The sequence below is a fragment of the Lepeophtheirus salmonis genome, chromosome 13 (assembly GCF_016086655.4).
Source record: "Lepeophtheirus salmonis chromosome 13, UVic_Lsal_1.4, whole genome shotgun sequence".
Taxonomy (NCBI): Eukaryota; Metazoa; Arthropoda; class Copepoda; order Siphonostomatoida; family Caligidae; genus Lepeophtheirus; species Lepeophtheirus salmonis.
The window spans coordinates 9,885,852-9,900,969 of record NC_052143.2 but is presented as its reverse complement, the minus strand read 5'-3'; the positions used below and the strand labels follow the sequence as shown (position 1 = coordinate 9,900,969).

Sequence of the window (15,118 nt, the reverse complement as noted above, 5' to 3'; positions counted from 1 at the left end):
AGGAATGGAAAAAATTGTCCAATAAGTTCATCATCAACTCCTGCAAGGCTTTCTGCCGCCAAGTGGAGGCTGCGATTGCTGCCGAGGGTGGCCATATTGAGGAAACATGTTCATAACGGTCGTGTCTCAAAGTTTTGTTAAAAAAATTTCAAAATTATCCATCAAAAAATAAAATTATTGACATTTTTCTAAAATCCGTCATTCAGTCTAAGTTTTGCTTCCGACCCCCTTACAAGTAGGTTTTACAATAGATATTTACCTATTATATAATTATAGTTTATAGTAGATCGTTTTAGTTAAGAATTTTAACAGAAACAAGCCAAATATAAATGTTATCTCTTTAATTTTTCATTGGCTATCTTTAAGATAGCGTGTTCGTGCTAGTACTATTACTTTTATCTTCTTTTTTATATAGAAAGGCAAAAAAAAATATATATAACCCTTGAGTCCTTTAGCATAACTGCATTGACGAACCTAATAGACGTTATTCAAATTCTTCCCAAGTATAGTAGTGCATTTTAAAATACTTTCTTTGCAAATAACCTCTTCACAATAGCAAGGCCTATAGTGATACGCCTCTTTTCTTTGCTTAAATGCGTACCTACGTGTATGTATAAATTTATATAATAAATAGCAGGATAGCTCATTTTTAATAAGTATAACTTGAGTCATAGTCATGTAGAAAAAAGGTTCAAGTTATATTCCTTTCTCCATTGTGAAATTCTGTGATAAATTTATCTTGATAAGGAATCCAATTTGAATTTAGTGCCATTTAATTAACCAGAAAATATGACTAGAAAGGTAAGATTATTTTAAAGTTGTACGTATTATTTCTAAGTTTCGTTGAACTTCATCATTTCTACCTGGAGAAAGTAACTCTTTCCTCAAAGTCACCATTTGAAGGCATGATCTATAGACTATATATATATTCATTTATATTGTGTACAATTGCAACCACAAAATGAGATAAGTCACTGTAAATCAAGGATTTACAGTACTTGACTCGAGGATAATACAAAAAAATGAAAGTTCCATGGATAGTCTATATATATTAATGATATAATTCCTGACTATTTTAATACAAGTATTCTCCGACAGTTCTAATACTCATAAATACATAAGAACCATGTAGTGTTTAATAGATCAAAACGAAATGTGAGCATGAATTAATAGTTTGAAATGAATAATTCAGCTGATCATTGTTGTAATTAAATAATGCGTTTTAAAACGAAGAAATTGTAACTTGCTTATAAAAGTTGCTACTTGTATCTATCATACATACATTATATTCTTATGAATAACTTATACAGTTTAACTTATTGTAACATGTTTTGGCTAATATAAAAATATGTAATAAAAATATTTGTTCCTAAATTCTGTCAGTACTCTTCTCTTATAAAAGTTAGTGAGAAATATATAATTCCTTCCTCAAATAAATTGGAAAGTTTTTTTGTTTTTTGCAAAGCTTGAGGTCTATGAAATGCATTTAATAGTATAATGAAGAACAAAGAGTAGCTACGAAGCATATAATATCCTAATTCCTACACACTATAGTCGTCATGAACGATGTTACATATGATTTTATATAGTAAATTCTTTCTTTTAATAGATTATAGTCACATTCCTTGTTGGTACCCCTTAGATCCATGCCGCAACAGTTTCTTCTTTTTGTCGTCTAGTTAGTTTTGTTGTTGTTGCATGGAGTAGCAGTAAAGGGAGAATGAGGCGCGCGCTGTCTCTCTCACTGTCTCTTCAAGTGTTTGTACCTATATAACTCTACGTCAGTTTGCACAAGTTCCGCGCACGTAATTCTTATTCTTTTCTTGCTAAAAATCTCCGGTTTTAATTTGATCTTCTTCGAGTTACTTCACACAGCCCAGGATGATGGAGAGCAATAAGGAGAATGCCAATAGTGAATCATTGTCCGGGGTCATGGATGCGGCGAAGGGGGATGTACTGTATGATGAGTTCGTTGTGTCTGCAGGAGATCGATTTTCGTCGGATGAGGAAGAGGTGATCCTTAACGGGGATGAGAAGAAGTTACAAGGCAAGAAGAAGAAAAGCTCTCCAGCAAAGGTGTGAAAACTGAATCCGTGTCGTGGGAGGGCGGGAGATACACAGACGTCAGCATGGGGTCGCTTCTTTAGTCTTTTGTATCCTTCAGAGGCCCTTTAAATTAGATCACAGGGATTTAAATTTCCCACAATTCTTCATTTTCCCTTTTTTCTTAGTAACTAATTGTTCTCCAATCCCCCATCCCTTGCCCAATTCCTTATTTGTATCCATTTTCAATCCAGACAAAACAATGTATCCTCTTTATAGTCACACTACTTCAATTTCATCTCGGTGACCCGTCAAGACAAAAGCAAGTGTGAATGATTTTTCTCAAAAATGAGACTGCATTACATTTGTATTCTTGTACGAAATATCCTCTATTTTCTTGAGCGAATTATTCTTAGCAACTCTTTAAGCAATGCTACAAATAGCATTGCTTAAAGTAGCAATCATTGATCGTCACAATAAAAGAATGGAAAATGGATAGATTCTATGTATTTTAAAGGGCTCATATCGGAGCGAATATAAGTCTTTTAAATCAAATAAAAGGTCTAAACTATACCTGTAAATACTGGTTTCTTCACTTATCCCAAAAAATTGAATAGTAAGCCTATTATAAACTCAAATATGAATGAATTATAGGCCTGTTTGCATATATGAAGTAAAAATTATATTGGAGTCTATCCTTGTTTTGATTTTTGTGTAAGATTGTTCTAATGTTGACGCACAACATATTTTCTTTATTTTATAGTCAATTATATAATAAAAGGAAACGAGCCTATAGCTGTTATAGTTCTGCATGTGAGTATGCTGCAGGTAGTTAAGTCTTTTATCTATTAAAACGACGATCCTTTACTCTCTTTTCACATCTTCATCTGAACAAAAAGCATGTTTTCACTAATACTAAGGTACAGCTTTTAATCATGCTGAATGGACAATTTTATTTAAAAGGCACTCACAAAACCTCCTTTTGATGAATGAGGTTGAAAAAGTTTAATATCCAGAAAGTTGATTTGACTTTCCATGATCATGACCGCAACAGAAAAAGTTCATTCATCTCAAATTCTTAAGGAATTATTTTTTCAAACTTTCTTGAACTTATTATTTTCTTTTTAAAGGAAGAACTTCATTCTATTATTTATATAAATATGTGGGTTTTTTTCATACAACTATGTATATACATGTATTTGATTTCAGGCTGCAACCAATATTTTAACTGAAGACAATGCCATGATTGTTGATGGGCTACACATAACGGATTTAAGCGACGATGAGCTTTTTAGAAAATTACAAGAATATGGTGTGGATGTAGGACCAATTGTTGGTAAATACATTCCTTTAACATCATTTATTTTTCTTAATTGTGTTATTTTCTTGGGCAAATGCTGTTTCCATGCGATAAACATTTTTTCAAGTAGATGCGTATTCAAATCGTGTTTATGAACAATATGAGAAAGGTTAAATATATCCGTAAATAAGCTTTTTTTTGCTTGCTTAATAGTATATTTTGAACAAAATCGTGTCGAAGATTTATTTAGTATTATTACTTATTAATTTATCTCTAATGAATTTTAAAAATTGTTAAAGCCTTCAAATCATACATTTTTGTGTTTTAATTTCTAGATAGTACCCGTAATATCTATCAAAAAAAGTTAGCCATTCTAATGAGAGGTGAATCTAATTTCAACAATTCTATATCGTCACATCATGAAAATGGAACTTCGAATGAATTAAATGGAAAGGAAGAATTTTCTGCTGACGAAGAAGCTCTTGAACTCTCACCAGATATTAAAGAGGAAGAAACTTCACCAATTGCTGCTTCTGAATCCTTTCTCAAAAGGATTTCTCGTCGCTCTAATGCAAGCTCTGTGAAGAAGATTTCGATAACTGCTTCGCCAAAAACAATAAATTCTTCCATGATACCTGACGTTAGACCTAGGATTTCCAGTGAGTAATTTATTTCTAGCCATTTGGTTCTTTACTTTTGTTTGATTTTTCTTATTTTTTATTAATGGGATGTTAATTTAATCTTTTCATTTTATTTAGGCTCTTCCCATGTCAAGGCTGAACGATTTACTCCTACTCCACGTAGAAGTATTCACTCCTATCGGGGAAATGAAAACGAGGAAGGACTGAGATTAAGATACAGAGTGTCAGGTAGTAGCAATGTTCTGCGCCAGGAAGATAGATCTGATTTGACGAATGAAAAGTTGGATGCAAATATTGAATCTAAATCTGTGTCCACATGTTCAAAGATTCTTCATATTCTCCCAAATATCTTTATTCTTTTGGTAATTGTTGCAACTGCAGTGTACGCTTATCAGGTAATTGGAACTCCTCCTATGTGATAGATTCTCGTTTGGTTTTGGTTCTTTTGTGTTCGTGTATGCGTGTGTTTTATAGGGTGTAAATTATTGTATGTATGTACAATATTTCTGTATTTATTCATTCAAATCTCTTATAGAATTTTGCTCAGAAAAAAGAATTATCTAAAGTCGTTGATGAAGCTATCAATTGGGCTCATAAGACATCACAATCAATAATAGAAAAATTTTCATCTCCGCCAATTCCTCCTTCAGTGAATCAACCTTCAGCGAAAAATTAACTAACTTTTTGTGCATCCATGGATACTAATTAGTCTTTTTTTTCCTTTTTTTTTTTTTTGCCTGTATCAACAACGTAGCTCACTTTTAATTTCCATTTTCTTCATTATTAAGTGTATACTTATTCGATCAAATTTGAGGGAAAATGTTATTTTAAGAAATATGCGTTAATAAGTTTCTCCATCTCTTTTTTTTTTTTTTTTTTTTTTTAATTTTTGAAAAAATAATAATACATTTTCTTTTTTAAATAATTTGAATTCATTTAGGGCATACGTCTACTTGAGTTATTCAATTATATTTCCCTTAACTTAAGGCAAATTTCAGTAAACTCTTTCATTCTTTTGTCCAAATGTTGATTTTTTTTTTTATAATGTATGAAATAATGTTATTATTATTGCAATACTGATTCAGTTATGCGTTATTTATCGTATCACTGGTGCCGTTTGGAAACAAAAAGTTCTTTTAAAATATATGATATCAGGAATTAGTAATTACTTTTTATACTTTTTTCTTAATCTTTGCTCTCAACCCGCCCCTCACCCACCTCTCCGACAATAATAGTTCTTTTAATATGTATAAAACGAATGGTCCACTTCTTTATGACAAATAAATATATTTTTGTTCACAATATTTATCAATATTTAGAAATACATCAGTATTTTCCCTTAGCACAAACATTTTTTTAAACTTAAATCTTTCTTTTACTATTCAATCGTCATCAATTGTTACAGGTGTAATGACGATATTTTATCGAGCTTAAAAAAGAAGCGATATATCTGCGGATATGAAATGCGACTTTGAATTTTCCAATTGTATAGGAGTCATGTTTCTATTTTTTTTTTTTTTTTTAACTAGGCAGTGTTACAAAACATAGTATACCTAAAGGTAAGGTTGTCCTTGTGATTAAACTCTAGGTTCTTCAATCTATTTGAGCTTATTGCTGTTTTTAATAATTAATGAACTCATTTAAATTTCATCCAAATAATTTTTTTGGACCTGACAATCAATATAATTCAAGATATGAGGTATCACTTATATCAGCCTTTTATTGTCAAAACACCACAAATCCCAGCCATCAATAAAGTCATATTTAATCCTACATACAGTTTAAATAATCTTATACCTCAAATTCTTTGCCAATGATCTGCTATTCTAAAGTGATGGCTGATGATAAAAAATATAAAGTGATCGAAGAGACCATGCTTGGGATATGTTTGGTTATTTTTACAGGGATTCTAAGGTTAGTTTGAAGAGAAAAAAAATCGACCAAATAATCGGGTATCGGTTTTCAAGCTCCAAAATAATTTTTATTAGCCCAAAAAAATCCATATCTGTTTGGCTATGATTTATATCAACATCAAATTAGCCAAGAGTAATTATACAAAACAGCAAACATAGGACATGCATATTACACTTAATGTACTCGTTCTATCAGTAATTAATATCTGGAGTTGCTTTCTAAATGTGAAATACCTCTTAATTATTGAGTCAGAAAATATCTGATTATCTGATATCTTGTTGACTAAGTGATGAGATACAACTGACTAAAAACTGTACATTCATTGCCGAGATGGAAGCCAAAAGGCGAAGTATAGGCAATTTGATTCGCGCCCAGCACGGCAACAGGACAAGAAAAACTGGACCGTTGACTAGTTGAGATACTCCCGTAACGATCGCTACCTCGCTTACGTGGTAGATGAGATTCCACCGGTCAACCAGACTAAGTTCCCAGCCTCAACCATGATGCTGGGAATCGTGGCATCAGACGGGAAGTGGATGCCCCATATTGGTCCTCAAAAGGCATGTAAATGGGAGCCAAGGAGTACCAGGACGTCCTCAAGGAGGTGATATTACCTAGGCTGAAGTCCAACTATCCAGAAGGAAACTATGTGTTTCAGCAGGACTCCGCCCCGGGACACAAGGCCAGGACCATGCAGTAATAGCTCGAGGAGATTTTTTCCGATTTCTAGAAACACGATTTGTTGCCTCCCTCTTCGCCCAACAGGAATCATCTCGACTATGGTATCTTTGGCTATGTCGAAAGTAGGGGCTGTGCCGTCAGCCATCCCAGCTTCGACACCCTAAATATCTCCACCAAGAGGCAGTGGGAGGTCATCTCCGGGGGCGACGTTATGGAGGTGTGCGCAGCCTTCAGGTTCGAGGTTTTAGGGGTGGGAGAGTGTGGTAATTTCGAGAAATAACTTTGTTATTATTCTTCTTTTGAATAATATATATCCCACTCTATGTTCAACACTATGTTCTTGATGAAGTTGATTTTTCATATCCTACGCTAAAAGGTCGCGTTTTGCTATTGCACACTGTATGTAAAAGAGAACCAAAAATACGAAATACTATGTAAATATGGGAAGATATCCAAATTAGTTTAGCCACATCCCAACTGGAAAGAGCCACAACTCTCTTTCATAGGACAGAAAAAATCATATTTCTCAATTATTAGAGTTATTTAGCTCTCTTCAATGAAAATAACTTCAGATGCATTGGTATTATAAACACTAATTAGTGGGAAACTATACTATGTGTATAAAACAGTGCTCGAATCCTGACTAGTGTCTTTCTTAATGGACCCAGGACGGATACTGATGACTCGAACTTGACATATAAAATATGGACTCGGCTTCAGTTATGAACTGTTCTGTTATAAACAATACTATTCAACAAATATACGAAAAATAAATATTTAAAGAAAAAGGTATTAATGGTTTCAAAGTAAACTGTTCAATCCAACTTTTTCTGTCACGGACTCATTGACCGACTCGCGATACAATTCAAATGTATGGGGCACTAAAAAATGTGGTTAATTCTAAATTGTTACTTACAAGTAAATTTGTACTATCTCTCTATTTACTTTTCCTCCTTCTTTTCTTTTTTTGAATTTGTCTGAACAAACATCGTCTAGTTTAGCTCTTTTATTAATTTGTAACCGTAACTTTGTCTCCAAAAATGAGCTCAAATAATTCATATTATACATATCAATAATTATGCAGAGGTATTGGTGGAATTTGTTGTATATATATATATGTATGTTACCCCTAGCGGAGTACTTTAGTATTAGAGTTCCGAAGATATATATATATAGATGGGGAGTGAAGGATCGAACAGGGACAAGGGAAGAAGTCTCAAAATAAAGAACTATAAGAATATAATACATGGTGTCAGAAGTGGGGTAAAGTATCCTGGATAATGGAGGAGGAAGCAGTGACGTATATCTTTAGTCCAAATGGGGCTATGAACCCATGATACCGCTTCTAGCTCCTCCGGTAGTGAAAGGGGATACGGCCTATAATTGGGAACAGTTCAAAATGAAGTTTGATATCTATATGCACTGTTTTCAAGATATTAGAGATTCTGTTAAGGTATCGATATTCCTTTCAACAGTAGGGCAGGAGGCGTTGGAAATATAAAGAGATTTTGAACTATCAGACGCCGAGAGATTTAAGTACGAGGTGGTCAGAGGAAAGTTCGAGGAATATTTTATGCCAAAAAAGAATGCGATATTTTAGTACTATATGTTCTGGTCCGTAGGAAAAGGAAAAGCAGAAACTTGGGAGGATTTCTATTTGCGGATTAAGCGAATGTCTGCCAATTGGGAATTTGCGTCTCAGCGGGGAGAAACTTGAGAGACAAATTTGTGTTCTCTATACTGGACTCACAAGAAGAATTAAAAAAAGATACTGCTAGCTAAGGCAGAACTGACCTTAGATCTATCCCTAAAGGAAATAAGACTTTATGAGAAAACAAAAAAAAACAATTAAGGTCAATGAGGTGCGTGTCCCAAGAGATGGACAGAAAAATCGAAAAAGAGAACAGAAAAAAGCTAAGGAGCATCACAAACAAACAGAATGAGTAGGCAAAGTGTCGAGGTGAAAAGGTGGATACGAAATATGCAGAAATTAAAAACAGAAGATTAGATAAAACACCAGGTTTCAAGAGATAAACATTTTTCCGCAGTTTTTTCTAGATACCATTGAGGAGGAAGAGTGTGGTACAGCATGGTACATTACCATGTTGGCCAATGGGATACCTGTCAAAGTAAAGGTGGATACAGGAACTAATGTTACGGTGTTTTCCAAATCATATATAAAGACACTGAAAGTAAAAATAATGTAAAAGGTGGGGCCAGCAAGAGGTCCAGATGGGAATCTAATAGAAATGGAAGGCAGATCGTGGATTGAGTTTGAATGTGGAGAAAGAAAACTAAAGGGAAGAGTAATTTTTGGAAATGTAAAGAGACCACTACTGGGATATAGCAAGTTATGGGTTTAAAATTAATTAAAAAAACTATTGATAATTTGGAATTTCCGAGTATTCCGTGGGAATATAAAATAGAACTAAGGAAAGAAGCAATCCCATGGGCCGAATCGGTAGCAAGGAAAGTTCCAATAAATGTGTATGATTTAGTAAAAGAGGAAATATAAAAATTAGAAAATTATGGTATCATTGAAAAAGTTATTGACCCAATGGATTTTTGTTCCCCTATTGTAGTTGTAAAGAAGGCTGTGGGAATACATTTATGTGTGGATTATCAAAAACTGAATAAATATATTTGGATTCCTAGGTATCCAATAGGTTCGTGTCACAGCATAATAGCTCGAATAAAAGGAGGTTATTTTTCAAAGTTGGATGCAGTCATGGGATTCCATCATATTTGTTTAAGAGGAAGAGAGTAGTCTCCTCACTACATTTATCACCCCCATAGGGAGGTATAAATTCAATCGTCTACCGTTCATAATTTCGAGTGGACCAGAGGTTTTCCAGGCGAAACTGTGCCAGCTATTAGATTCTATTGAAGGTGTGCATGTACATATCGATGATATTTTGATCACTGGGATTGATAAGGAGTCCTACGATACCAGGCTAAAGAAAGTACAAGATATTCTAAAGAGAAATAGAGTCCAGCTGAATGAGGATAACTGTATCCGATGATTTACTGGAGTAAAATTTTTGGCCTACGTGATATCAAGGTTGGTTGATCCTGGAAGAATAAGAGCAATTCAAGAGGCAAGAGCACCGACAAAAATGGGAGAGTTGAGATCATATTTGGGAATGGTAAATCAAATTGCAAAGTTTGTTCCTAATATAATGGAATTGACGACACTACTTTGCACTTTATTAAAAAAAAAAAAAAATTTCATTATGTATGGGACAAGCCGCATGAAGAATGCTTCAAGAAAATTCAAAGTGAACTTTCGAAAATAGACTCGTTGGGAAGATAGGACAGAAAGGAAGAGCATCATTTGAATAAAGATGTGTCTGCACATGGGTTAAGTGCAGTGCTGTACCATAAGAAAGGAGAAGGATGGATCCCCATTTCGTATGCAAGTCGGACTCTGAGAGAAGCTGAGAAGAGGTATGCTCCTATAGAAAAGAAAGCTCTGGCAGTGGTTTGGGCTTGCGAATATTTTGCCAAATTTATTTGGGGGAAGAAATTTCAAATCGAGACGGATCATAAGCCATTAGAGTGTCTGTTGGGAAGTAGACCATTACCTGATTTGCCTCTAAGAATGCAGAGATTTAAACTACGTATGCAGATGTACGATTATGATATTAGGTATATCCTGGGAGAAACGCAACATATAGCGGATTTTTTGAGTAGAAGAGGGAAGGATGCCTCAAAGGATAGTCATCTGTTGTCAGACAAAAGGATTGGTGCTGATATTAATTATAATACTATATGAATAATCGATGGCATACCAGCATCTCACAAGCGTTTAGTTGAAATAGTTGCCTATGGAAGATCCGGTGCTGCGGAAAGTTTTAGAATATGTAGAGAAAGGGGGTCCTGAAAATATTAACCAAATTCCAGAGGAAATTAGACGTTTTATCAATATTGGTATAACATTTTTCGTTGGGGTAATTTAGTTGTTTACGGAGAGAGAATAGAAATACTTTTGGAATTACGGTGTGATATACTACATTGGTTACATGAAGGACATTTGGGCATAAGTAAAATAAAGTTAAGGAGTCCGTATTCTGGTCGGGGTTGAATCGACAAATAGAACAGACGATATATTCATGTGGAAAGTGTGCGGAGTTTGAAAGCAGGAGGAAGTTACCTTTGATACGTAGTGAGTGGTCATCAGGACCATGGAAACTTGTTGCTTATGATTCTTTGATGTTTCATAGAGAATACTATCTTATAGTAGTAGACTATTAGAGTAGATACATCGAAATGGAAGAGCTTAAGAGTCAAAGGTCCACATCAGTAGTAGGAGTACTGAAGTCAGTATTTGCTAGACATGGTATTCCTTAGACGTTGGCTTCAGACAATGGGCCATGTTTTACGAGTCGGGAGCTTTCGGATTTTACGAAGGAGTGGGGTTTAATCAGACTTTCACATGTCCAAAACAGCCACACCAGAATGGTTTAGCTGAAAGAAGCGTGCAAACCATAAATAACTTTTTGAAAAAAAAAATCGACATGTAGAAGACGCGTTACTGGCGTACAGGTCGGCTCCATTGCAAAATGGAAAATCACCTGCTCAGCTCCTGTTTAATAGGGAGGTCAGAACAATAGTGCCAAGGATTTTAAGGAAGTCAGATGATGAGGAACTGAGAAAAATTGAGGAACAGCAACGAAAGGCTAGTGAAAATTATTATAATGAACATCATGGAGTGGTTCGAAAAATAAACTTGGAGAGAGGGGACATCGTAAAGATACCAGACCTAAACGGAGAGAGATACATCGAAAAGAGAAATGGGAGAAGGGTGAGTGTAATAATAGGAAAGCAAGCCTACGTCATAACTCTGGCACAAGTAGGAAAGGTGGAGTTCTGAAGGAAGAAAATATGGATTGTTTATATTTGTACTTTAGAAAAAAAAAATTTTTGTATGTAAAAAATATGTATGTTACCCCTAGCGGAGTACTTTAGTATTAGAGTATCGAAGATATATATGTATAGATGGGGAGTGAAGGATAGAACAGGGACAAGGGAAGAAGTCCCAAAATAAAGAACTATAAGAATATATTACAGAATTGGGATTATTGAGCCGATTCCGATACTTCAAAAGAGACCGATTCTTCTCAATTACGAAAGAAAGAAAGAAACATCATTCAATACATATTATTAAAAAAGATCCCTGGAGAAAAAAAAAATCCCTTCTAAAAAAAAGGTCTTAAGCAATTTATCTTACAATAATTTTTTTTTTAATATTCTGTAAAATTTTAAAAAAGTAAAGAAAGAAGAGCTCTTCACACTTTTTTTTTCTTCTGGCCCCACTCACGCTTAACGACAGATCACTGGGCGATGGCTAGGATTTTCTTTAGGGGGAAGTGTTGGGATATTTGACGAAGCTACGACAATTTTAACGGAAAGTTTTTAAAAACTACATTTTAGTATTATCCCCCTCTGTAGTCACGGGCCTTTCTATTTAGAACAGGGGGTCTTAACTTTTTGCAGCTGAAGGTAAAGTTGTGATTCTTAAAATATTTCCGAGGCACACCTTCCCAAGTAAGTGAGTAAAAGCCTCACAAGTTTTTAAACAATAAATTATAATCAAGTTGTGGTGGGATGGGTGAGAGGCTGACACGCAGAATAGAATTCAAAGTTGCTTTCAGTTTGTTCCTTGCCTTTGATTTTGTGACAATCACAATTGAAACCCCTGATTCACAAAAATAGGTGGTGACGAAAGGTGATTTCCCGTAAGAAAGAGAGGGATATTGACTGGCAGCCAGTATCTATAATGAAGCATGGTCCACTTGTGTGAGCTGAAGCTTCAGGCTACTGATAGTTATATCAGTTCCTTTTCTAACACAGTCTTCTCTAGCAGGATCCAAGGTTAATAGAAATACAAGGTTAGACTATCATGTAATCGGGCTTGCTATAATTTTTAATCTGATGTATTGTATAGACTGCTGGATAAGACAGGCGGATTTTGACAAAACACGCAACCCCTCATCTACTATGACGTCAATATCAAAAGCGTGGTGGAAGTCAAACATCGGTAGTACACACGTTATAGTATTATAATCTTGTATTTCTATTAACCTTTTCAGGATCCTAAGATAAATTGTTTTATTTGCTATATAATAATATAATATAGTTTCACTGTCTCCGCGGTACACTAGATCCAAATGCCCCTCCTTCTGGTCCACTTCCGTCGGCCTTGAATATCACTGAATAATTAACCCATCAACAACTTTTAATTTGTGATAAAAATAGTTTAAGAATTTAAGCTGATAAGTACATTTCAGAAGAAAATTAATGCACATGAAAAAATCAATCTGATCATTATACATTTAGGAAATATGGCATAGCTGTAATCATCACTTTCAAAGAGCCGTGGCTCATGCAGTACTGATTAGCCATTATTCCACGAAAGTCCTGGATCACAACTCGTAGAATCCTACTGGAATTTGATGTCTGTCAACTTACCTACGTGTCCACTAGTCCTAACTCTACTATTTCTTAAGGCTACTTGACTGGCGGCCTCTGGTTCGAAACTTGAACTTATGAGTGTTTTAGTTGGACCCAAGGTTCTGTGTTGTTATATTTTCATTTAATAACTCAATGTCGGTCAATTGCTAAGGGCGTTTCACAAAAAAATTAGGAAAGGAAAAAGTGTCTTTACTGCCCAATGTTCCTAGAAGTAGTAGACTAATACGATTTATCCATCGTTTGACTTCAAATATATACATTTCAGGTAGGATTTCATGTAGTTCAAAAAACCTTCAGAACTATCCTTCTCAAACGTCCCTTGTAGTTATCCTTGAATATATATTATTTTAAGCCATTTGTTGGTGCAAACGTTTTATAATCCATTAACAAATTGGGCGTTGGTCCATTCCAGATATTTTTCAAACAAAAAAAATAATAAAAAACACATAACCAAAATGTTTATTATAATCACCAAGTCATTATTTAATGCAAACAGGTCCATCAATAAAAGTAATTGCACTTGAAATATGGTGTACATACATATTATAGTTAACCCAAAGTTTTTATTTTGTTGTTCAAATGTTAAATATAATATTTACACCCCTTCAAAGACGATCTCATTTTTAGATACTCACTCAAGGAAATTATTCAAATTCTTGGGTTGTTTTCTCCCTTCTAAATAAACACATACGGTTCTGTAAATAGACTGGTATAATTAAAAAAACTATTTGCATTCAAAAATGTTGTTCATGTCATTTTACAGATTTCATTTCCCACCATGTGTAGGTACATATGATTATAATTGACTTCAATGGTAAAAGGAGGCTAAAGCCTGAAAATAATTTAGTTTGAAAATATTATAGGATCTATTAATAATCGTGAATGGAATATTAAAGGTTACTGTCCATCTTAATTGAAGCAGCTTTATTCAAATTTGTAGATTAAATAAGCATTTGATCCTTTACCGATTTTGCAAGTAAGCACCCCGAAAAATATTTTCTATGGGATTAAGGTCCGGAGAATGACTAGGCCACTCCATGGTCTTAATTTGCTTCTTCTTGAGTCACTCTTTTGTTACTTTGACCATATGTTTGGGGTCATTGTCGTGCTAGAAGACTAATTAAACGATCTATTTACAATGCCCTTTCCGAGGGAAGGAGGATGTATCCCAATATTTACAGATTACTCCAACTCTCTTCCATGAAGTTTATTCCTTAGCAGAGAAGCACCCCAAAAACATAATGTTTCCACCCTTATGCTCGACGGGAGAGACGGTGTTCTTGGGGTTATCTAAGCATTTTAATTCCTCCAAATACTTTTTTCGCTTCCTATAATGTCCGTTTCTTACTGTTAAAATAAACCTACTATTAAAGGTATATAAAGGTAATCTATGTGTCAGCAAACTTACAAAATCGGAAAGGGATCAAATACTCCTTTTCTCCAATCTATTTTATGTAGATAGATATGCATGAATAGGAAGAGCATTATTTTTTTTTTATATTTTGTTCTTTGTGAGCCACAGAATTTTGGTAGAAATTTGAACTAAAGTTGTATTTACTCTTAAATATCGATTTCAAATTTCTTTTTATTTATGGGAGGAGTTACGTGATTTGAATATTACAATACTTAATTCAGACTATTGCCACAAAAAAATCTACGGAATCTTATAGACATAGTTAGTTGTTTGGTGCTTCAGTAATTATCTGATTCGTTGGGGTTGAGAAATTCAGAGGGATGAAGATATATTTATGGATATGATATTATATTGACCTTTATATTTACTCTTCACAAACTTCAAAGTATCTTAATTTTTTAAAAGTAAATATTTAACTATTTATTTGCTTACAATTTAGACTGGGAATCACTAGCAAGGATTGCAATAGGAAAAATAAACAAATACATTAGTCGTCAGAACATACTACATACTTGTACTACCTAGAGCTATGTTGGCCCTTACTTATTTGGTCCACTTCATTCCACTCTTAGGACGCTTACAAAGAAATAATAATGAAAAAAAAAAAAATAGATCGGCATAACGTATATCATCATCATAACGGATTATTTT

General features: G+C 34.2%; 1 protein-coding gene across 4 annotated transcripts; it reads left to right on the top strand.

Moving 5' to 3' along the window:
* The first annotated feature begins 294 nt into the window (after positions 1–294).
* Positions 295–5,333, top strand: LOC121128059 (uncharacterized). Of its 4 annotated transcripts, none has more exons than XM_040723629.2 (5): positions 295–801; positions 3,253–3,379; positions 3,679–4,002; positions 4,102–4,379; positions 4,520–5,333. In XM_040723629.2, the coding sequence occupies exons 1-5, from the start codon at positions 790–792 to the stop codon at positions 4,658–4,660; spliced, it is 882 nt and encodes a 293-aa protein (XP_040579563.1). In that variant the 5' UTR covers positions 295–789; the 3' UTR covers positions 4,661–5,333. The 4 variants fall into 4 exon arrangements, 2 of the variants coding, with proteins under 2 accessions (XP_040579563.1, XP_040579562.1); XM_040723628.2 differs by lacking the exon at positions 295–801 and adding an exon at positions 1,386–2,076; XR_005868020.2 differs by lacking the exon at positions 295–801 and adding an exon at positions 1,687–2,076 and having other exon boundaries at positions 4,102–4,461.
* Positions 5,334–15,118: the final 9,785 nt, after the last annotated feature.

Bases quoted from the DNA above. Each gene is read 5' to 3' on its own strand.
- LOC121128059 (XM_040723628.2), top strand. From the start codon at position 1,882: ATGATGGAGAGCAATAAGGAGAATGCCAATAGTGAATCATTGTCCGGG. The intron at 3,380-3,678 runs GTAAATACATTC...TTTAATTTCTAG, and splicing joins GGATGTAGGACCAATTGTTG to ATAGTACCCGTAATATCTAT. The intron at 4,380-4,519 runs GTAATTGGAACT...AATCTCTTATAG, and splicing joins CTGCAGTGTACGCTTATCAG to AATTTTGCTCAGAAAAAAGA.